The sequence below is a fragment of the Leptosomus discolor genome, chromosome 1 (genome assembly GCF_034619465.1).
Source record: "Leptosomus discolor isolate bLepDis1 chromosome 1, bLepDis1.hap2, whole genome shotgun sequence".
Classification (NCBI taxonomy): domain Eukaryota; kingdom Metazoa; phylum Chordata; class Aves; order Leptosomiformes; family Leptosomidae; genus Leptosomus; species Leptosomus discolor.
In genome coordinates, this window is record NC_141391.1 from 150,717,920 (window position 1) to 150,742,193 (window position 24,274).

General features: G+C 44.3%; 1 protein-coding gene across 1 annotated transcript in view; it reads left to right on the forward strand.

Annotated features, from left to right (window-relative positions):
- CACNA2D4 (calcium voltage-gated channel auxiliary subunit alpha2delta 4) overlaps window positions 1–24,274 on the forward strand; it is a 130,646-nt gene that overhangs the window by 22,659 nt on the left and 83,713 nt on the right. The window contains exons 11-17 of the mRNA XM_086461267.1: window positions 9,194–9,307; window positions 10,428–10,506; window positions 12,585–12,718; window positions 15,738–15,815; window positions 17,137–17,217; window positions 19,664–19,738; window positions 21,150–21,236. Of these exons, the coding sequence (XP_086317393.1) occupies window positions 9,194–9,307; window positions 10,428–10,506; window positions 12,585–12,718; window positions 15,738–15,815; window positions 17,137–17,217; window positions 19,664–19,738; window positions 21,150–21,236 (648 nt within the window). The remainder of the gene's footprint in view (window positions 1–9,193; window positions 9,308–10,427; window positions 10,507–12,584; window positions 12,719–15,737; window positions 15,816–17,136; window positions 17,218–19,663; window positions 19,739–21,149; window positions 21,237–24,274) is intronic.

Sequence of the window (24,274 nt, forward strand, 5' to 3'; positions counted from 1 at the left end):
AATGCTTGCATCAGGCACAAGTATCCCCACCCACCCCTGATTTCCCCTCTGCATCTAATGACTTAGCACATCCCTTACAGTGCTGCAGGGGGGAGGTGGTATGAGCTGATCTCACAGGCCCCAAATTTGTGACAAGCAGTGTGCAGGGGTGACCCACCAGTGTGCAGGTGGGAAGGTGTCAGTTTGTGCACGATTCCCTGGGGCTGCCGATCCCTGCCCAGGAGGGATCAGGAGCCGGCAAGGCTGTGGCCTCGTGAGTGTTTCCTTAATGAGTCTCGCAACTGAGCATCACCCAGGCACTTTGGTTATAGATGGCGGCAATAAAACGTAACTGTTCAGCTGAGGGCAACAATTCTGGTCGTAAGTGATGTTATTAGTGAGCCTTGGTAAGTTGATGATGACAAAGACATGAAAGGTTATTCTCAGGCTTCAGATTTATTTCAATGTCACTTTGCTGAGTATCAGAACTTGGGGAAGAAATCATAGGTACAGGAGAATTAATCAGTCAGTCTGATCATGCCCTGTGATAAGAATCATAAATGATTCATTGCTTTATGTGAACAATTGGGACTTCAGTAGCCTGGAGGTAAACATACAACTTAACTCTGTTTCTTAATGCATTTAACAAAAAAGGGACCAACAACCAGTTGAACACCCCCACCGCCTCATGGCATCATCTATAGTGGGGTTGGCCTAAGGATGCCAATGCCTTTGGCGCTGACAAAAATGTGTACATGGTATGATGCTAGTGGCCACAATGATGGAGTTGACGTTACAGGTAGTGTGCTAGAGGTGTTGACACCCTGGGAAGGATTCTTCACTCTCACTTATTTTACAAACTAAAAGTTTAAGTTTGTTTGCCATAGTAATGCTAATTTATGTCAGTGCAAGCACGATCAGAGTTGAATCCAGGGATGGTGGCAACTGAGCTGACTTGTCAGTGGTAACTGAAGTATAATGGTTTTAGTGGCAACCTGATAAGAGTGTGGTGTAGCCTTGGCATTGCAGAAATAGGCTGGCAGCACTCGTAGTAGTAACAGTTCAGTATCTTTTCAGGAAGATAGTTACTGAGATGACCAGGGAAGCAGTAGTGATATAAACCCAGAGCAATTACATGGACTAGATGCCTGCTAGATTTATCTACGTGCATTTTATGACAAAATGAGCTTTATCTTTAAAACAAAAGATCCAGAGTCTATATAGGTCTGGATTGTATAAATCAGAATATTTAAACAATTTTTCCACCAGAGGAAAAATGATATTTTAATATCTAATGTAGCACTGGTTATGCACAGTGACAACAGATTAAAGAAGCCCAATGCAGTACAACTGCAGACTCTCTCAACCAGCACAGCTTCGAAGGTCTCAGTGGAGAACAATGGAGCATAAACCTAAAGAAAGCTTGCTTGCCCCAGCTGAAATAGCACCTGGTCATGCCAGGCACAGACACCAAAACCGGTCTGGTTCCACTAATGAGGAGACCTCACACCTCCTTTCTGGCTCACCCACTACACTACACAATCCTCAAGCCTCCAGGAGGCAGGACCTTTATAAAACCCTGCATATTTTGAGCATGCCTGTGGGAAATAGAAGGTACATGGTAGAACAGCTGAGACAGAAAAAACTGTCCTCCACTGATACAGCTGGATCAAAAATACCCCCAGAGAGAGAGTGACGTCCATGCAGCCCAGTGGACTTATGTAACTCCACTGCAGTAATAGAGAAGGTACTCTTTGGCAGGTAGAGAAAATATTTTCCTCTCTATTTGGCATCAAAAATGCAGTCAACAGTTTAAGTAGTCATCACGTACCTTGATTCTTGTTGATGCTTACTTGGCTAATGAGCTCAAAACAGCTCTGAGATTGCTCTTAGTACAGCACCCAGTGGTGATAAAACCTTCTGATGTTATTTACTCACAAGGTGAGGAGCTGTCTCCCTCATGCCTTTCATTATCACCTCAGATGTGGGGAGAGGGCAACTGACTCGGGCATTTGAGCATCTTTCCTTTGAGCATCTGCAGATGGGAAAAGGTGGTGGTTGTCTCAGTGACTGCTGGTGTCAGGCTTCTCTGCATCTTGGAAACTGCTGTTCATGAAACAGGAGTTCAGAAACGGTAACTCTGTTGTCAAAGAAAGGTGTGAAAGATGGCTGTATATCTCTTCCACCCAACTTTCCTTTCCCAGTAACGCTGGTTGCAGCTTTCTCGCAGTGTGTTGTTCACTGTACGGTGGACCACGATTGCCTCCTCTTTAGCAAAATGGGACCTCAGTCCAAGGTCAGTGAAGCCACCAGCTGGGACCCTTGCCCACAGACAGCTGTGGGATGGCTGCACATGCAGCAGGAGGCCTGCAGGACCTCCTGCAAGTCACTTGCAGCTTCATCCCAGGATTTCTGTGTGCCTGGTGACATGCAGAAGAGACTGAGACTGTGTCTCAGTGTACACGCGGCAGTGCCAGAGGCTGCACATACTTGAGGCATGCAAGTGCAGAAACATGCCTGTTGTCCTGCAGCAGCCTTCCCCAAACTGTAGCTTCCCTAGTAAGGGCTTATAGAGAGAGTGCCTTGATATCATCAGCTGGAGCACCCCAGGCTCTGCAAGTACTTACAGCAAGTACTACAGCTTACTGCAAAAAGGTACCACCTGCCAAAGGCTCGTATGCTTTAAGGACTCTCTGAAATCTTCTCTTAAATCTTTTTAGATCTGTACCAGTAATAAGGCAGGAAAAGGGTTTCCATCAGTGTGCCCTGAAACAAATCTGTGCTGCCGCACTCATGCAGACAGGAAAAGGGGGAACTTTGGTGGAACTGGCCACTCCCTTCCCGTCAGACAAAATTCACATTCTCAGCTTGTAATCATAGCCCTTCCTCACAGACTGTCCTGTTATTGTTCACAGGAGCATACGCAAGAGAATGAAAATGAAAATTGCTACATCACACTGATGAAACAGGCTTTGCTGATTACAATAGACAACCAGTAATAATATGTGTAATGAAAGTGACTGCAAAATTTCCGTGGTAATTTTCCCCAGCCCAATTGCTTGTAGAATTAAGAGCCCAGCAGAGACCGACTCAATGAGGTATGAGTAGCGGAGAGGGCTTGAAGAGCAGCACAATCTCTCACCATCTTTGCTTTCCTTCATTATGTTTTGGGGTAGACTGGGCATATTTTAATCTGCGACGCAATTTGCAGAACAGCTTTGGGAGAACAGTTAGTCAGAGCCTCCCCTGCCCACCTCTGCCATGCTCAATAAACCACTTAAACTCTACTTCAGTTTAGCCACACACCAAGTGGCTTCAATAAAATGTGCATCCCAGGGAAATCATGGTCTAAGGCACACATTTATAAAGCGCTTCAAAATTCTCAGGTGTCAAGAGCTATCTTTTGAGCTGCTAAACAAGAAGTTTATCAAGTTTTAGTCTATCTCACTGCTATCTTCTCTTCCTGTTTTTCAACAAGCTTGGCACATCTTGTCCTCCTGCCCTTTTTCTGTGGGATTTATACCTAGGATTTGTTCTGGCCACTGCTTTGCTCATGGCTGCTTCCAAGCTGTCTGCCTTCCCTGATACACCATCCTCCCAACAGTATGTAAGTGCTGCAGCTGAGAGCTATCAAGTGCTAAGCAGAGCAGAATAATTACCTTCCTTGTTTTACACACCACAGTCCTCTTAACACAACATAAGACAACCACTACATTTCTTCAGACAGTGTCACATTGTTAATTCCTACCCAGCTGAACTGCCTCTGCAGTATTCCTCTCCAGGCAGTATTTGGCCTCCTGTTCAGTACTTAAGCCTCTGACTATCCTTTCCAACATACATCAATTGTTAAGATATTTATACATTTTTATAGACAGGTCAAATATATGTGTGTACATATATACACATGCAAACACACACCTCTAATCCTGAGTCATATATACATATGTTCATATATTTGTTATATATTAATCTTTTAGGTTTAGATAGTACAAAATCTGTGACTTTCAAGGGTCCTTCTTTCTCAGGATCTGCTCAGAGCAAGTAGGTATTTTGAAAGATGATGTTTTTCTGACCCTGTGGAGGAAAAGAAACCCCAAGTTCTGCTCTCTGAGGCCACCTTGGAACAATGTCTCTTCTTAATATCAAGCTGGTTTAATGGTGCCTTGACTCGCTGCTGAATTCAGAAATTACATAACTTTTGAGGTTAACCATGAGCAGGTCACTCCAAAATGGCTATAGATGAAAAAAGTTGTGAAACTGCTAACAAAATGGATTTAAGTGAGACATAAAATTCTGTGTAACTCAAGCAAAATGATGTCATAAAAAGAATGAATCCATCTGCCGGTGTGAGTAATCAAAGGAGACTTTGGCCTCTTACACCCCACCTGTGTGGGGAAGCATTTTATTTATTTAATTTCCCCAATATTCTCTTTTCCTAGTATTACAAGAGGGCTTTATTACTAATTTTTCTAGCAACATGCTAGACATTTAAGGACAATTTACCCATCTAGTTTCGTCTCTTCTTGTAATATGTTTTCTGTTGATCCCCCTCTTCATCCTTTGGGATCTCACAGTCCCAGTCAGGTCTCAGCCCATGAGAGAAGTAGTTCAGCCACACCTTCTGCAATTCTTTCCCTTCCTGCTGAGCACAGATTATTTAAATGCTTTCAATTAACTTTTTCTTTAACCCTACCACTTTGTGACCCTGCCCGTAATTAATTCATTCTTTTCTTTGTTTCTTATCACTTCAGCATGTACCCAGCCATTATGATATTGTCCTTTTGATGATGAAGCACGGAGGCCTGACCATTTCCCTCTGTTTTTTTATTGTCTGGCAACATACTCTTTTTATTCCCTTTCTTGTTTCTTCTCTGAATATTTATAAATCTTTTCTTGATTCCACTTGTATTTTTATGGACCTGGATTCTGCTGCATATTTTTCAGGATATACAAAGATCAGGATTTCCTGTTTACCAGTTTATGCCATTTTGCTAATGTCATCTCATTTCTTCTTCGCTGGCTTTCTGTTTCCTTGTCTACTGCTAATTTTCTACCCATGAGACACTTTCCACTAAGTTTGAATTTTCAGTAATTCTGGAGGCCACTCTGGAAGCAGGTCTGCATAAGAATGGGGCAGGAGGAGACAGAGAGGTGCTGCTTAGTCATCTGGCCAGATGTGTGTATAATCAGAATGCGTGCCTGCACATAACTGAGCTATGCTGATGTTCTTATTGCTTCACTAATAACTCTGTGCCAGGCTCTAACTGCAAAGTAAATGGCAATGACCAAACAAGGGAGTACAAGAGACTATGACCCTGAATTAATTAGATCATGCCTGTTACTCCTGGTAACATGACAAAAGTTCCACAGGAGAATATGTAGCTCCATGTTTCATTCACAGACTGCACCTCTAGCCTGCATCTCTTCAGACACGTGTTCTGTGGACATCTTGTTCCTCACCACCCCTTCTTTCTTGCTCCTGAGACTTCAGTCAGAGCAGGGAATTATGCTCAGAGCTTGATAAGAATGCTGTCAGATCATTTGCTACAGCTGCAGCCAGCCACAAAAGGACCTAGAAATCAGGGATTACCTCTTGTTCGTTTGTTTTCTAAATCTGTCTTTTTAATCTCCATTGCTATGACACTGATGATCTCATTTTCCCTGTTGAAAATATCATCTACTCCTGTAATTAGGAGACTGCTGGTTCTGATACAGCATTTAATTTCTCAGTATCTCGGTACTATGAGGTCTGAAGTAAATTATCTGAAGAGATGTCTTCACTAGTTTGATCAAATGGTAGGTAACCTTAATTAAGTGTTAATTTAATACTCGTCTAAACAAAACGTAGTTGCAACAGACTGGAATAAGCTGCTTTCGTAACTACAAGGTTCACATATCTGTGATCTGAACCTCATTCTGACAGCATCTCCCACACCATCATAACCCTATGCCTCCCTAATGGATGCTCACACTAGCTATTTGCTCTGCTAATCTGCACGCAGTTGATCTCTGTCCTAGGAAAAGCTCACTTGAGACTTCTTTTCCTACCTGATGGTCTGCAGCAGAATCCCATGTGGCTGTCAGCTGCTTTTCCCTTTTTACTTGCACCTAAGAGCATCCTGTGCTTGTTCCTCTTGTGCACACTCAGCCTTTGCCCTGAGCCTCCCTGCTGAGCAGGTGGCATGTGTGCTGTCACACTCCTGGAGCTCAGATGACCCTGTAGCTGGCACTGATGTTTTTATTTCCACGGTACAAGGCGTAGAAACATTTTGGACCACTAGAAATGTCAGATCTTGGGGACTCTGTAGAGAAAGACGTGGGAGATCCTTGCTGCTGGGTTGGCATGACCACAGCAGCAGAGGCACAGACTGCCTCCCCTCTGAATGTGCTGTTTTGGTGATATGAAAGAAGAGAAGCATGCCCAACCACCTCATCCTGATTCAATAATTCACATGAATGTTTTGCCCAAGAACAGGTAGTTAGAAATTACCCTATTACACCACCCTTCTCTCATGATCATCTGTACTGATTCTGGACAGTGATACAAGTAATGGGATTATCACGAAACAGGGAGAGACGAGTTCATACGTGTGGTCATTCAGAAGCTGTTGAATCCATGCTTACTGCAGTAGAGTAACAGGTGCTTCAGTGATATTAAGAGTAATGTTGAAGGAGGCAGGACTGATAACATAAATGATGATGGAAGGAGACATTATGGTGATATTAGCACTGAACCTGGTAATTTCATAATAAAGGATAATCACAGAGGTAGTTGTAGGAGTGGTCTGGATGATCGGGTAGTGAGGTGGATTGTGAACTGGTGAAGGAAAGAAGTCAGAGAGTTGTGGTCAATGGGACAGAGGCTAGTTGGAGGCCTGTAACTAGTGGAGTCCCTCAGAGGTTGGTACTGGGACCAGTACTATTCAATATATTCATCAATGACCTGGATGAGGGAATAATGTGCACTGTCAGCAAGTTTGCTGATGACACAAAACTGGGAGGAGTGGCTGACACACCAGAAGGCTGTGCTGCCATTCAGCAAGACCTAGACAGGCTGGAGAGCTGGGTGGGGAGACATTTAATGAAATACAAAAAGGGCAAGTGTAGAGTCTTGCATCTGGGAAAGAACAACCACATGTACCAGTATGGGTTGGGGACTGAGCTGTTGGAGAGTAGTGTAGGGGAAAGGGACCTGGGGGTCCTGGTGGACAGCAGGGTGACCATGAGCCAGCAATGTGCCCTCGTGGCCAAGAAGGCCAGTGGCATCCTGGGTTGTATCAGAAGGGGTGTGGTCAGTAGATCGAGAGAGGTTCTCCTCCCCCTCTACTCTGCCCTGGTGAGACTGTATCTGGAATAGTGTGTCCAGTTCTGGGCCCCTCAGTTCAAGAAGGACAGGGAAGTGCTTGAAAGAGTCCAGTGCAGAGCCACAGAGATGATTAAGGGAGTGGAACATCTCCCTTACGATGAAAGGCTGAGGGAGCTGGGTCTCTTTAGCTTGGAGAAGAGGAGACTGAGGGGTGACCTCATTAATGTTTATAAATACGTAAAGGGCGAGTGTCAGGAGGATGGAGCCGGGCTCTTCTCGGTGATGTCCAATGACAGGACAAGGGGCAACAGGTGCAAGCTGGAGCATAGGAGGTTCCACATAAACATAAGGAAAAACTTTTTTACTGTGAGGGTGACCACTACTCTAGGTGGTCCTTCTCTGGCAAGGGGGTTCGACTAGATGATCTTTCGAGATCCCTTCCAACTCCTAACATTCTGTGATTCTGTGAGTGGTGAAATGACTGGGGAAATCTGGACTTGGAGTTGGCTTCTAGGTATCGATGATCATGATGTTAATCTGCAGTGGAACCACAGGACCATCCATGTTGGTAAAGACATTTGCCTTTTGTCCTAACATAGCATTACCAAAACAGAAGGTACTTGTGAATTGAAGCCTAAAACATCTAAAAAGTCCCAGTTCACATCCTGTGTGTTTTCCCACCCAGTGCTTGCTTTGATTTTATGCAATTAGTCTTGCCACATAGATACCTTCTTCCTCATTTATAAGATATAACTACCCTCTCCAGTTTAAAATTGCTGCTGTTTGATACCTTAGCCACCCTTCAATTAGTCTCCTGTATGCTCTCCATCTCATGCCATTGCCTCTCATTAATCTCTTGTGCAGAGCTGTCGTATCATCCTCTTTCCATATTTCTTTATTCTGCATCAGTTTCTGTATCCTCCTTTGTTGATTAGACGTTTTCTTGCTCAGAGCATAGCAGCAGTGAGATGCTGTGCAAGAAGCGTGTGCTGACACTGAGCTAGGAGCTGCAGCAAAGTGGCTGCTCATTTTTGTGCCTTGATGTCCTCTGCCACCTCCTCTGGTGACTGCTAATTCAACACCTGTGTTGGTGCTGCATAAGGCACCTAGTTCTCTAGAGCCGGTGCACCTGAGGGCATGAGAGGCAAATGGCTCTGCATGCAGGAGCACTAGATAAGCAGCATTCAACGGCTGATCTTCCTGGCTGAACAGGCATGGTCTAGCTTGCCTGTAAGATCATGCATGTCCAACATCTCTCCATGTGTCCTTGGGACCACATCAACATTTGTACCAGAGTCCTAGCATACTTCCACTCTACCTTAAATATCACTTATGCACAGATAACAGATCATCTCTCATTGCAGCGTACAGCCTTTCTATCTGGCATATTCACAACCTATTTCAGCTCTGATGGCATTAGCCTTCTCTTTTCACGTGCTTCTGCTTTTCTCTGCTCTTTTTTGGCAGATCGATGGGTTTACCCTGAAATAATGAGTGTGATTTCCCCCTCCTCTCACATTTTCTGCCATTAAAAGTGACAGTTAGTGCTGTCAAATCAGAATTGCAGTGTTTATGGTCAGTCTATAGTTTTTTGCATAAACGAATGCGACTGTGCAAGATGTGAGGCAGCAGCAGGGAATCACACCCTTCCTCCACAGCACTTATTTTCTCCTTATTATTTTACTTCTGTAAAGCCTTCTGTGTCTACATGTGTGAGGCAGAGCTATATAAATAAAAAGATTATATGCAGCATACAAACACAGTCCTTATTTAAGCAGAGCTCTTTCTGAGCACAGTGTGGGGTTTGCAAGAGGAAGTCAAGATCTGGCCCACCATGAATAAATACGCTGCAATTACACAGAAATGGCCCATGATGAGATAACTGATGTTCTTCCTCTCTGTTCCTAGTTCAGAGATGCTGGTCAAGGAGGCTTGTGTAACCAAGCTATCATGCTGATCACAGACGGAGCAGTGGAGGATTATGAAGCTGTGTTTGAAAAATACAACTGGCCAGATCGGAAGGTTTGTCTGGGAAGTGATAAATAGAAAGAGCGAGGAAAGGTGCTATCCTGCTATGGTGGGAATAGAAGATCGTGAGCCAGGATGTTGGGCAGAGCTGCGCATTCACATCCTCCAATACCCGTGGGCACCCAGCTGTAAACACAAAACAAAGCAGCCAGGCAGGAGCCTGCTGTGGTGATTTTAGAGGTGGTAGGATCACAAATGCGTATCTGTAGGTCAGTGGAGACTTTTTTTCATACATTTTGTTTTCTAAAGGTGAGGATAATCAAAACATTCTCCTGTTAGGATGGTAAAGACTGAGCTGAGTATTCTAAAATTTTTAAAAAAAAAAACCAACAACAACAAAAACAACAAACCCCACACACACACCTTTTGCAAAGAATTTTAATCCCATCCAGGACTGTTTATAATTGGTCCTGTTTGGGAAAGGTTGGGCTATTACCAGTTCTTACGGTGAGCAGGGGAATTGCCCACACAACCTCTCTAGCTGCCTTCCAGCCCTATTTACTTTGAGGTCTGTGATCACAGGCTTGTACTAGCAGAGCAGACTGTGAAAGTGGAATAGACCACAGCTCATCCTAAACCGTCCTGATTTATTTGTTTACCTCATCCCAGCCAGCAGCAATGCACAAAGGGAGAGAAGCAACCTACTGAGAGAACAGAGCATGGGGCTGTTAAAGCAGTTTATTTCAGGATTGGCTCTTTTGTTGTTGGTCAAACACAAGAGAAATGGTGCCGCTTTCTCTAAATGATTCATGCGGCCAACTGTTCCCCTGGGTAAAGGATTCCTGTGAGCTATAAACCTCTCCACATGTGGTTGTGTGCCTGGCAGAGCTGCTATGATAAAATCAAACAGAATTTGCACTTCTGCTTTGTTATTCAGATGATTCCGGGTGCTGCTTGGCTTTCCGGGCTTATTGTAATTGGAAATTAAGTTCCAGACCACAAAATGCAAAACAAACAGAGCAAGAGGTTCCTGACTGCGAGTGAAGGCAAAGCCATTGCTATGCACCATAAACAGGCACTCACACCAGCGTACAACAGGATGCCAAACCGCGGCCATTTTGATTTGGTAGCACATTACATCCTAATTCTTCTGTCTTTGCCTTCTTGTTCCCAGGTCCGGGTTTTCACTTACCTCATTGGACGGGAGGTCACTTTTGCCCCCAATGTGAAATGGATCGCCTGCAACAACAAAGGTGCTGTATGGGAACAGTTCCCCAACCCCAGTCACACGTGGTCTGCAGCCACAGGGCCCTAGACCACTCTAAGGCTTACCCACTACAGCTGGAGCCCATGAGCCCTTGGTTGGAAGACAACCTAAGTCAAAAACAGACCCTGCTAGTCCACATGAAGTGTGCCTGTGTCAAACTAACACAAGTCCTCCGTGCTGAGCCACCACATTTTCCTGTCACAGTGCCAAGAGACACTATGACCGAGGTTCATGCTGCCTGTAGTCCACCTAAGTCCCTGTGCTTATTGTGTCCCAGTTGCTGGCTCTTGACAAATCTGTCTAAAACTCTGTCAGAAAGCCTGACATCTTTTGGCTGAGATGTAAACTAAACATCTCTTCTTTAAAGATTTTACAGCATTTGTCACAAGGTCTGCAGGTTAACCTCTATATCCTAGCCAAATTCTTTGTGTGCCAGTGGTTTCACTGAGGTACCAGAATAGCTTGTTAACCTCACCTCAAAACCAGTATTCTCTCTAGCTGGCATGAAATGGTATGAATGAGAAAATCCATTCAGAGTAGGTGAGTCACCTCTATGTACTTGAGGACAGTTTAAAAGTCCAATTAGACGTATCAGAGTCTACAAGGGTAAAGGAAGAGAGGAGAAAAAAAAAAAAAAGACTTCTCTGTTTGGGCATGACTTGGCCTCAGTGTCCCTGGAGACAGTCAGCACTACTTGCTACATCAGTATCCTGCTTAGACAGGGAAAGGAAGGGAAGGCTGAAGCTGGGGGCTGACTAGCTAGGTATATTGACTCTTTTCCTGTCTGAGAAGTGGCTCCAGCAGACTATGAAATGCATGGGTGCGTTTGCTACTGAAAATAATTGACAGACAAGAGTTGCCGGCCTGCAGAATGTCTGTGAGCTGGGAATGTTCAAGGCTCAAACATTCGTCTATTAGCACTTTGAATCACACGTAACATTTTTAGGTTTTGTTAGATGAAACAAAATCCTGGATTTCAGATTGCATGTTCAGCCATAAGATTAGTGACAGGGAATTCACGGTGCTGTTGGTTCACTATAAAATGTGAGAACGGACTCTCCTGAATAACCAGTGAACAAAAGCATGCACTTTGCTCTTGAATTCTCACTTACCAGACGAGCTCCGCAGAAGGCTCACTGATTTGGTTCTTCTCTTTCAACACACGTATAGCTCTTGTAGTCCTTGTTTTCAAGCACACTAAATCTGTTCCCACATCACAGACTTTATCAGATCATGAGCCCTTTCATGTGGCAGTGTTTTCCTAGTGATAACAAAAGTTTTTCATCTAACGTCTGACATATTCCATCCTATACCAAGTGCAACAAATCATCTCCATGTGGTGAGAAGCAGGGCAAGAGTCCTTGTGACATTACACTGTGTTAGCATTTCTAATCAGTGAAGCAGCTAATTTTGAGGACCTCTTGATAACTTGAAAACATTCTTCCCCTGTACTCCTTGTTGTAGTGTTAGACTGTTATGGGTCCATCTGCAGGGACAAAGCTCTGGAAACAGGTAACTTGCACTTTTATGTTCTGCTTCCAATGGATAGATGGAAGTAGTCACCATTCTTGGACGTAAAGCTAGGCAGACTGAACACTAGAGTGCTGGAAAATATCTGGAAGAAAAGCTGAGAGTTTGAGTTTAATATAAAATCAGGCAGGGTAAGTGGGTAGCCTGGTGGAATACTTCGCATATGCTTGGTCTTCAGGACCAAAGGCAGCCTGATTAGTGGATGGTTTTGCCTAAGACCCAAAGCAACATTTTACATCTGCTTGGCATGATTCTGGTTTTATCGAGACTCTGCTCTTGAGCATTGGTCCAGTATTTTGAGAAGAACAGAGCCAGTGCTTTGAAACTCTAGATTTCCACAGAAATGTGTGTTCACAGAAGCCTGTGGATACAAGGCATGTCAAGGCACATCAAGGCACAATTTGTAAAGAGCAGCTAAACTGTCTGGGTAGCTACAGTCTTTGACACCTAGTTTTCCAGCTTTGCACGCACACTCATTTAAAAATATGGAAGACATGTTAGCAGAGTGACTCACACCTCTGTTTCTCCATGAAGGCTACTACACTCAGATCTCTACGCTGGCGGATGTCCAGGAGAACGTGATGGAGTACCTACACGTGCTCAGCCGTCCCATGGTCATCAACCACGACCATGACATTATTTGGACTGAAGCCTACATGGACAGTGCGGTAAGGACCTACAGCACAAGTCTTTAGTCAGCAAACAGCAGGGCCTATGGACCAAATTTGCAAAAGTGTTAGACACTCAGATAGTATGTTAGGCATATAACTTGCTCTGGCTTCCCATCTAAATATCTGATGTGCATCAGAATCTAAACAGAGACCTGAAGTTTATGTAAAACCAGGAGCTGGTTGATTGCTCTGCTGAGACAGACAATATTTCTTTTCTGCTCTCTCCTGGACTTGAGATGTGTATGCAGACTCAGGTCTGAATCTGCAGTGACCCAGCAGCCCAGAACTAATCACACAGGCACAGCATGACTTAAGCAGTGCTCCTGTGAAAGCAGGTTACCTTCGAAAGGATTATTCACAGGAAAGATTATTTACAGCTCAGGATACAGGTCACAGAGGTTTATTTCCTCCAGCCCAGTAGCTAAATGCATACTGCCTGCCACTCAAAGATACAGATCTCAGTTTGGGAAGCAGGCTCACTCTTTCATTCCTTGAGCTAGCAAGACCTAATGTCACCACAGCAGCCCTGTGGGTAAAAGACACATCACAAAGGACCGGACAGTCAGCGCTCCCAATGCCCCTTGCTTTGTCTCAGGCCTGCCCTATGGGAAGATATTTGGACCACAAGTAGGTGCTGTTATGGTGTTGTGTTGCCAAGGCAGCTTTGAAATTCAAAGAAGTGAAGGACGAAGGGGTAGGCCACTACGGAAGGAACCTTCCCCTGCACTTCCCCAAATAGGAGACATTCCTCAATCTCTGTCTCCATCCCTTTTTTACATTGCCGAAAGAGAATGTTACAGTTCTTCTTTTGGGGCTCCCTGTGCTTTCAGGGAGATAAAGTTTTTTTCCTACACTGGACTATTCACGCCAGAGAAGTGTCTGCATAACTGTGACAGCTAGAGCTGACAAGAAGTCAGACTCCCCTCTTCTAGAAGCAAACCTGAGGTCTCAGGACTTTTTACTCTCTGAGGGGAAAAATCTTCTAGAAACTTTGAGAATGTTTCCATACACAATCCCACTGTGAGACTGAAGTTATTGGCTCCGGTCTGGCCAGCAGCAGCTTTAGGGTGTCTGCCACAGCCCTGGGGAGAACCCACAGTTTGCAGGTTTAAAATCCAGAGTGAGAAACCTGAATTTTCTGAGTTTGAGTAAAACTGGGAGTACTGAGCTTAGCTTTGTAGCAGGAAACGTGGAAGTCCAGGTCACACATGGTAGTGCCCAATGCTGTGCTCAGAGTCAAGACCACACAAACCCCAAGAAATACATCCAAGGCACCCAGGCTTGCATCATCATGGTGCATAGATGTTATACTCTGGAGACTCTTGTGGAAAGGGACCGTCCCCAACCTCTGCGCTGTGACTGACCATTGAGGCTGCAGCCGTGCCACAGTGGCTCTGTGAGGGTGACATGGGGATGTCTTCTGCTGCAGAAGCTGTGCCAAGTGATAGCTGGGGACATGGTACTTGAGAGTGCTAAGCAAAACCTCCAGAAATGCTACTAACTACGCAGCAAGTTTATTCTATCAGCAGACATGCCACCCTTGGCAGTGGTGTACGGTGTCACACTTCCCAAGGCAGCCAAGGGATTTGTTTCCTGCACTTTTTTGCTGCATTTCTCTTGCCTCTTGGCTTGGCTTGCCATTCTCTTCCTCTGCCCCAACCTCTCCCATCTTTGATTCATTCCTCCATTCATGTATTCATTCATCTGTTCATCCATCTCTCACTAGCTGCCACAGTCTGAGGAGGTAACTGCACCCTTGTGTTTTGTGAGCATGCTGTTCCCTTGTGCCAGTTGGTGTGTCACTACCAGCGCCCACAGCCACAGCTGGCCGGTACATCTGGAGGGGGTTGGGGGCTGCAGCACTGAAGGAGCCCTTTTACACTGGCAAAAAGAGAGGAAATGCTGGATGTACTGGAGAGCTGTGCTGTGCTGTTGGTTCAGAGTAGGTAGGGGTGTCTGTGTTGTGCAGTAGCTTAGTTCACCGGATCTCTTTTTCCAAATGTCCAGTAAGTGCCAGAGAAGTTTACTTGCTGTGTGTTAGTGCAAGTGTTGGTGTGAATGGGAAGTTTCCACAAAGAATCACCCAGACCAGTAACTCAAGATACCAGGCTTAAATCTCTGTCGAGCAACCATACAGATTATTGACTGGCTCCCTTATGGCTCCCAGCATGTACAGTAATGGAGATAAGAGGTCATTTCTTGCCTTGCTACTTACTTGACCAAATGAAAGATGGGAGGGGGATGCTACTGGAATCAAGAGATTAGGTCTTTTTCACAGCTAGGCATGTTTGGGAGGCTCCTTCGCATGTATCTTGCCTGGTTTGGCTCCTTTCATGTGTGTTTTTAGAGCACCTATCTTCTGCAGTATTGGGAGCATCTGTTACCCCATTACACGTGTGTGTCCTGTATCCCCTACAGAGACAGCTTGCCATGTTGTGTCTGTTTGCATCATGATTTTGTCTCAGTTTTTCCTAAGCTTAAATACTTGAGTAACAAGTATATATAAGCAGGTTCTGTGTGTATTTGTGCCTTTTAAATATTTGCCTGTGGTGTTTCTCATTTGTGGTATTCATGTATTTGCAATATAGACGATATCTTGTTTGTGATTTTGCTCATATTTGTGTTGCTTTTGTCTGTTCTGTGTTCCTTGTGTTGGTGGTTTTTACATTTGTTGTATAAGTGCTCATGTCTACACTCCCAACGTGTGGTGGGTATAAATTGTGGCACCACTTCTATAGGTTCCTGTCTCTTCATTAAAACAGCTCTTTAATTTCTCCTGCTTCAACACATTTCACTGGCTTTCATCCCATCACCCCACACGAGCAAGCATCCATCCCACGATCCTCTTGGATACAGAGTATTGAAAAGTGCTGCCATCTCTTTTTAGAAGGGTGTGGGAGGCAAGGAGGTGGCTAATTGTAACCAACATCTGGGGTCCTTGGGAATTCCAGTGCCTTTCATTCGGGTTATCTGCGGTATTGCATTTGCTAACACATGGTTCGTTGTTCTGTGGCAGCTTTTTGCATCTCAGGCTCAAAGTCTGTTGCTCATGACAACAGTGGCTATGCCAGTCTTCAGCAAAAAGAACGAGACGGTGAGTGCAATGCGGGCTTCGCTCTCCTTCCAGCCAGCAGAGATGATGCAGCGGACCTTTGCAGGGTTTTAAAGCCAATGGGTCTCTGAAAGAAGAGCTGGCCATTAGGGACTGCAGTAGACCTCTGGCAGGATGTGCGGCTGATAATTTATCTGACAAAATGATAGTCTTGTCATTTCCTCTGAATGCTATTTCTTCAAAATACCCCTTAAATATGACACTTCTCCCTGTTTTATCCCTTCCATTTTCAAACTGAGCCTAAATCACAGACCCATAAAGTTTCAGGCTGGAAGAGATCATTACCTCGTCTAGTCTGTGCATTTTATTGCAGCCCTTTACATTTCATACAGACGGTCCTTCATGAGCCAAATAACCTGTGTTTGGCAAAAGTGTCATTGAAGAAAGACACCCAGCCCCAAGCTCTCCATTGTGGTTTCTCACTCTCCGTTAAAAACTGGTGTCTAAATTCGACTTTCAATTTGTCTGGCCTCACCTTCCTGTCATAATGGCTTTCTCTGTTAGATTAAAAAGCCTGTACCCTTTGGTGTCCTCTCCTGGGAAGCATCATCTACACTGCAATAAAGTCAGACCCATCTATCTTTTGATAAGATAAAGTTGAACAATTTAGGTGGCTTTGATAAGGGCATTTCATCTGGGTTTTGAAACCCTTTAGACACTCTTTTCCATATCATTTCTAGTTTCTCAGCATCCTTTTAAAATGGTGGACAGTACTTTACCATTGCTGTACAAGGGATAAACTCTTCATCCAGGTCATACAAAGAGTTGTCTGCCTTCTCCACCTGAGGCTGGCCTTGACCTGTACTAGCACAGTGCTGCAGTGGGAGCCTGTGTTTCATTTTTCTATCATACTGCCCAGATGCTTATTAAACAACCAGTTCCCCATTTCGTGGGGACTTCCTGCATTCCTTTTCCTAGGTTAACAATTTTGTACTTGGCATTTAGTGTAGTTGATCCAAGTTATCAACTGATCCATGTTGTTTTGCGTGATTGCCTTGCCCTTATTGTTTTTTACTCATACTGAATGCAGGTTTTTGCCCTCAAAACTTATTTTCCGTGATTTTATGTTACTTCTGAATCATAGTAAAAAATGCTGACTAATATTGGGTAGAAGTACTCCTCTCCATAAACACTGGAGTAACCTCTTTAGACTTTTTGAGGTATGTTAGCTGGTTACGAATGAACATATTCACACGAGCCTAGAAAGGATATGTAAGAGACTAGTAGGAAGGAAACAATACGTATTCAGGTAGAAAATTACTTAGGTTTTGCTTTTGAAAACGGATTCTCCTTTGTTTTTAAGCGATCTCATGGCATTCTCCTGGGTGTGGTGGGCTCTGATGTACCTCTGAGGGAGTTGTTAAAACTTGCTCCACGGTATAAGGTAAGACTGAGCTAATGTGATTTGTTATTTTGCACAGCAAAGTCATTAGTCATTCTTCCATAGGCATGACTGGAAAATCACTCCTCTGCCTGTAGGAAGAACTATGAACGTAAAGGAAGAGATGTTGGATGTGGTGATATGTCGTTTCTATATAGCACAAGGGAAATCATTCACTACTAGAAGCTCTTAGGCTGCTTCAGAAATATGAGGACTGGATGATCCAGGATATTGGCAACAGGTCATGGAACTTTTGCATCCTGATGGTCACCAACCTAGATCACTCAGAGATGATACGGATCTGACAGCCTATCTCAGAAGAACTAAAGTTTTATATCCAGTTCCCAGTGGACAAAAGGCACCGTGCCAGCTGGCAAAAAAACCACCCTAGATTCACTGTCAATATTCTTAGCAGAAAACCTGAGGACTGAATGGACTATGGAAAGCCAACTTTTCTGTCATGCCTGGAGGCTCCTTTCCTCTAGATCAGCATAAAGATTTCTCAGCAGGACAGTGCACAGGAAGCTGACTCTCATTTGCTTGTGCTGTACCTAGGTAGAGTATTTGCTCTCCAGAATTATTAGTCCAACAACTTTCCATTAGCTCTATGTTCAATCTGTCTAAAAAAATATGTTCATCCATAGGAAACCCCACCAGAGTTGCACTGTTTAGTTTGGTTTCTGCTGCAATTTCTGCGCAGTAACTTTTTGTTCAATCAGTCTGCACACCAGGAGACAGCAAGCACATCCGAGGATCACCATGAAATGAGGCAATTTGAGTCATCATTTCAAGTTTCCAGTTTCTCTTAAATAACTATCAGACAACTACTACCAGTTAGGCAGTTGTCTGAAATCTGATTGCTGAAGACTCACAGGACTGAAAAAGTTGATAGAAGCTATGAATTTTTGTGGCACTTCCAGACAGGGACGAAGGGCAGACCATTCACATGCAGAAATGATCCTTCAGGCAAGCCAGGAACTAAGAGTCAGGGTGCATGCACTCAGCACGCAAAAGATAACTGGTTTGTCTCTGAGGCAACCTTGTCTAGGAGCTTCAATTTTTATGCACGTTTATTTTCTCTGTACTCTAATACCTTTTAATCTTCCTCCCTCCGTGTCACTCAAAGGCCAAGTGTCACAATAATCTTTCTTCTGGACTAAGGAAGGACACTGTTCTTTCCTCCAAGCAGTGCTGGGGAAGGAAGGAAAATTATTTGAAGGATTTCTTTACAACAGAGGCAGGACACGACTTCCCAGAAGCTCTTCCAACTCCAGACCAGTTTGGAAACCTAGGATCCTCAACTTGAATCCCCTGGCATATGGGTAACAAAGGAACAGTTCCAGAAGTACAGCCCTTGAGAGCTCGTACGTTTACGATCACGCTTACTGGGATGGGAAATTTCAGTTTTAATAGGCCAACAAGGAAGTCTGGTGTAGTCCTGATCCAATGTCTTGGTTTCATTCTTGCCATGCTGAGCTGAGCTCAGAGTGCTTTGCAAAAAACTGCTCCACATAGAGAGAGTCCAAAATTTTGATCTGGGATGTGTGAAATACAGGATTCATTCCCTCCAAAAAGGCACAGATGGATTGTAAATGACTTACCTCCCCACTTCCCTACTGTTATCCCTCCAGGATTGTCTCTACAGGAATATAAATTTGCAATATTTTTTTGAAGATAGAAACCTTAGCCATTCTTGTTTTCCTTGAGACACCTCTTGTTTTGGCAAGTGCAGGCTATCAGCAGGTTTTAGCAACTCCGGGTTTAGCTGGAATTTGCATTATATCTGGGCTTGATCTGAGTAATAGCTCTCTCGGAAATCTCTTGCAGATCAAGTCAGCCAGTGTCTGCTCTTGTTAAACAATGAGATTCCTTAAAAATCATTTTAAGACTATACGCTTGTACAATTGGCCTAGGCTAGGTCTGGCCTTGCCAACACTGAAACATAATGCAGAGCTCCTCTGAAGACCAACCGGGTTTCCAGCGAAGCCATCTGTGAGATTCATACTCGTTTGTTCATTCCCTGCTGTGCATAGGTAGCGATGGGCATACAGACCTGTCACTGCTGTTTCTGTACTGTTTACGACATCCCTCATCGTTGCCCACTTCATGTGCAGCACTGCTGTGCTTGCTGTGGAGAGCTTATTCTGCCTCTGGGTGGTAATTGTCCACGAGGACAATCAGACTTTAGGGGAGGGCATCTTTTTCTGAATGTGTACACAAATCAGCTACCTGCCCATTCTTTTGTGCGTCCAAGCATAGTCAGCCTGCTCGGACTGATCAGCCAGAGATCCAGAGATAAATGGTTTGAGATGGACCCTATTTTCTGCTAGTTAATTCCTTTAAAAGAAAAGTATTTCTGAATATTGGTGGTGCCAGGGTATCAGTGGCAACCATTACACAGCAGTGTTTCTAGTTAAAGCACTAATTATTCTAATGTCTCTTTCTCCAGCTGGGTGTCCATGGATACGCCTTTCTGAACACCAACAATGGCTACATCCTCTCACACCCAGACCTCCGTCCTTTGGTATGTATAGCTGTGAATTTGACAACCTTTTCTTACTTGGAAATAGTGGCTTTCAGGGATGCTCCTCATTTCTCATATTTTATTGAGCTGTGAAGGCTACCAGGCTTTGATATATAGGCACCTAGAAACATGAGGGCCAGAGAAATCAATTCCACAAACATAGATGTACATATGCATACACATAAGTATGAAGTGTAAGGCACCTGTCTGTTCTCCGTGAGAGTGCATGTCAGGGCTGTATTTGTGTGTGCTTGTTGTACTGTGGGTGCATGTGTATCCGTGTCCATGCAAAGTTTCACTGCTGGGATGAAGAAACAATTCCCCTCGCTCAGGCATGTCTCCTACAAGAAGATTCAGCACAAGTAGCACCTCAGTAATAGCTACCCAGCAGCTGTACTGTTGGACATTTTGGGAATCTGAAGCTAGCAGGGTCCAGTACCACTAATCTTAGTAATGTGGTAAGTCAGAGACAATTTAGAGAACAATAGGCTGCAAAGACCTTCTGGGACTGGAGGGAGTGGACACAAGGACAACGTTTCTCCCTCACAGTGCCACCTGGAGCTCCAGACCACACATCTATCTGCAAACACAGAGCTGGCCTTGTTACTCAGATAGCCAGTCATGCAATGATTTTACATTTCGTACACATGCCTGTCGGAACAAATTCACCTGCACGCAGCTACAAGCATTAGTGTGGTTACTGGCAAAAAAAACTGCCACCAAAGGGCTTCACAGCAGCTGTCTTCAAAAAAGCAGCTTTGCACAGGGACACCACAGGCAAGGGTAGTTACTTCAGTATGTGATGAGAAGGGACACATCACGTTTCCAAGATGGGACAACGCAAAGCTAGGCAAGGGCACCGCTTTATTCTCCACCCGAAACTGGCCTCTCTTGGTCTGCTTCATACCTTTTCCTGCACCTGAAAGATTACAAGGAAATAGCTCCCTTGCATCAGTTAGCCCTAGGTGAAAAGCCTGCCTTTCTGACAGTGGAGTCAAAGCCTAAGTCCCATCAGTGAAGATTTCCTGCTGGTAATATAGTGCTAATGAGATTACACTCTTAGCTGTGGGCAAAAAAACTGATTTCCTGGAGGCAAGTGTATTGTACTGATTTATTTAGAAGAATACTCTCACGAAGGAGGTCATAGCCTTTACCTGCCTTGTGTTCCTGCCTGCCCCTTGCTCCTGGATCAGCCTCTCCCACTTGAACTTTCCTAGCCCCACATTGCCTGCATAAAGAAATACATGGCATGGGACCGAGAAGGCACTTGCATACAAATGCTGTCTTCCTAGTCAGAGGTAAAGGAGACACCTCTATTTTTCAAATTGCATAACAATTCTTAAAGGGTTAGTTTAGGAAGTTATCTAGTCACTTACTTTCTTTTTTTTTTTTTTTTTTTAATAAATGCCAGTATAAAGAAGGAAAGAAACTGAAGCCTAAGCCAAACTACAACAGCGTAGATCTCTCAGAAGTGGAATGGGAAGACCAGGATGAAATAGTGAGTATCAGAAAGTGAATTCAGCCTCTTTTGTAGTTCCTTCTTTCTACTTTTTGTGCCCACATGGACAGGGCAGGGGAGCAGCAAGCAGCAGGCACTCCTGTTTTTTTCTGTGCCTGACTGGCCCTGACTAAGAGGGGCTGGTGGTCTACAAGAGGACAAAGAGCTTGTCTTCCCAGTATGAGTTTTCCTTCTCATGGAACAGGGAGGGAAAGAGCTGGCAGGAGGAAGGAACCACTTCGGAGGGTGCTCCAGGGAGCCAGTCTGTGTGTATATGGCCCAAATGCTGCCTTAATACAAAGCCAAGATAGCTTAAGAGTATGGCAGTGTCCTACAATGATACCCATGCATGTAGTATGTGTGATATAGCCAAAGCCACTCAACTAATGAGCTCTGCAACAAGGAACAAAGTACATTCAAAAAGAGATTAAAGCTTGCAGTCACTATTACTAATAGACAAAGAGGATAAGGGACTTAAACATTTCAGAAAAAAAAAACAACCCAAGCTATTGCACATGTGTGGAGGCACTGAAAGCAATAGCTGACCAGAGGGAAAAGATTAGCAAATACCTTTTCTACTGTCTTTTGATCAAAATTATTAAAAAGTGATAAACAAGAAACTCATGCACTTTAAAAGCTGCACATTGCTGCGTTGCACAATTAGCAACCCAGATACAATGAGAAGGTAGAGCTGTTCCTCTGTGGCTGGTTTCCGTTTACTCAGAAGTATTAGGAGAGAATAGATACTTCAGTTACTAAGATAAGAACTGAATTTGGAGTAAGACAGAATTAGCTGTGTGACACATGCTTCTGGATTACAGGGGAGACTGCTGAGATAAACGGATCTGATGCTATAGATATCCACTTAAATGGGTAGGACAAACGAACTGCCCAGCAAGCGGAACAAAGTAGCTACTGCCGCTAGTGCAGGCCAGGTACAAAGGGCCACACTAGAGGAACTTGGGAAGTGGAGGAGTGGTAAATTGAGAAATGAAACAGAGCAGAACTGGGTGTGAAACATGGAAAGCAAGACAAAAATAAGGGGCTTTTCATGCAGTGCAACCATCAAGATGCAGGTTGCCAATGGCTTTTTGTGGGTTTGTTGATGTCTTCTAGGAGCTCTGCTCCCATTGTAGTTTTCTCTCTTCCTAGAGACACTTTTAGACCTGCTCCTCTTTACCCTGTTTTCTATTTTACAATAAAAAAACATCCAGGAAATGAGAGGACTTTGCTGTGGTAATTATTTGGTTAGCAGGTTCCTGTCTGATCAAATAACAGATACCTGAATGCAAACATGATGCAAAGTGTAAGGTTTCTGTCCATAGACAATCAGAGTAAAACTATGCAGTGGGAAAAAAAAGTCAAAAGAGGCATGAAAAACAAAGCCACTTTGTGTTCCTGCATTGCATCTTCCAGAAGAAAGACAGGTTGCAGTCACTGAGGGTACAGAGACATTCAGTAACGCGAACGATATCTGCAGTGTGACTTCAGCAAGTGTAGAGACTCTCAAGATACACCCACTGCAGCAGAAAGCTGCCAACATTTCAACACTCAGATTTGCAGCTATGATACTGTATCAATGACAGACTCAACATCAGTTGCAGTATAATCTCAGCAACACTGATAAGCAGCAAATTCAGACTGGAAAAATATGCCCAAGTGCTAATGATGTGTAATACAGCCAGCTGCTAAAAAGAAAACTAGGGGAGTGAAGATGGCACTGTCTGGAAAATAACCAATTGAAGCACAATAGTACAGGCAGGCAGTAAGGAAGTTTGGGCTTGCTTGTAAAGCAACACAGGGCTATTCTTGGTGTGAGGGGAAAAGAGAAGGGTTGAGAGACCCTTCCCAGCAGTCTAGAAGATGTCACCCAAACAGATTTTCTTCAGCCTTGACAGAACCACTGAAATTAGCCTGCAAAGAAGTTGAACCTGAGTGGCAGAACACCTAGGTGTTGTGAGACCCCTCAGGTAAACTGTACGGTTTGAAACCATGCAAGCAGACAGAGGAAAGGAGTCAGCAGCGCTCGTTACCAGGGATGGGGATGGCACAGACCCATTGCCCTGGAGCAGGAGAGTTTGCTGTTTGGGGTGTCTGGAACGAGTGCTCCAGCATGCACCAGACCACCCCTCTGTCCAAACTCTGCTACACGTTTTTCAAACTGGAAGCCAGCTGTTTCCAGAAGTGTCCCGCCTAAAAAAGACTGAGCATTATGGGGGCTCCCAGACACCAGGACTGCAATTGACTTCTCAATGCAGGAAAAGCTATTGAGGAAGAATCAGCAAGCCAGGGTTGTGACACCAACCTACAGCTGCTGTCACCTAGGGGCTGGGCACTGGTAGCCTGCCTGCAGAGTAGCTGGAGCTCAGGAGATCCAAGGAGATCTCAGATATCCATTCATTTACTTCTCCATTGCCTTATGGGGCAACGAGAGATGACTGACATTCAAGAAGATATGGCTGAAGCAACAATATCTGAACTAAAGCCGGAAAACAAGGAAAATGCTGCAGGCTGTCAGAGCAGAACAGAGAGTATGCCGTAGCTCTGCCAGGAGGTCAAATGCTCTTAGCCAAAAAGGAGAACAGTACTGGTCAGTGTTTTGATTTCCAAGACATGGACCTTGGGAAACACAAGTTTTATATTCTAGGTGTGTAAATAACCCACATCAAACAGCCATAAGAAACAGAACTTAGGCCTTGTAAAGCAAAGGCAGTTGAGACTGGCCAGCACCTGAATGGAGGCCTGTCTCTGGAAGTAAAGAAGCAATTTGTGTGAATGAGTAAGTTACTTCCCACCTTTTTTTTCTATCCAGGCTGAAGCAGTAGGCTGATATGCTCTGGTAGGCTGGACATGAAGTCAAAGCCTCTGCCCTTGTGGAAAAACTCCTTGGCTCTTTCTTGCAAGAGGCTGGGAGTCACTGTGAAAATTACATTTTGCCTTTGGATCCTGGACTGAATAAAGGGGTCGTCTCGCTGCCTGCCCTGCATCATACAGTCTTGCTTTGTTGTGTTAAACAGCTGCTTTGCTGCACCTCAGAA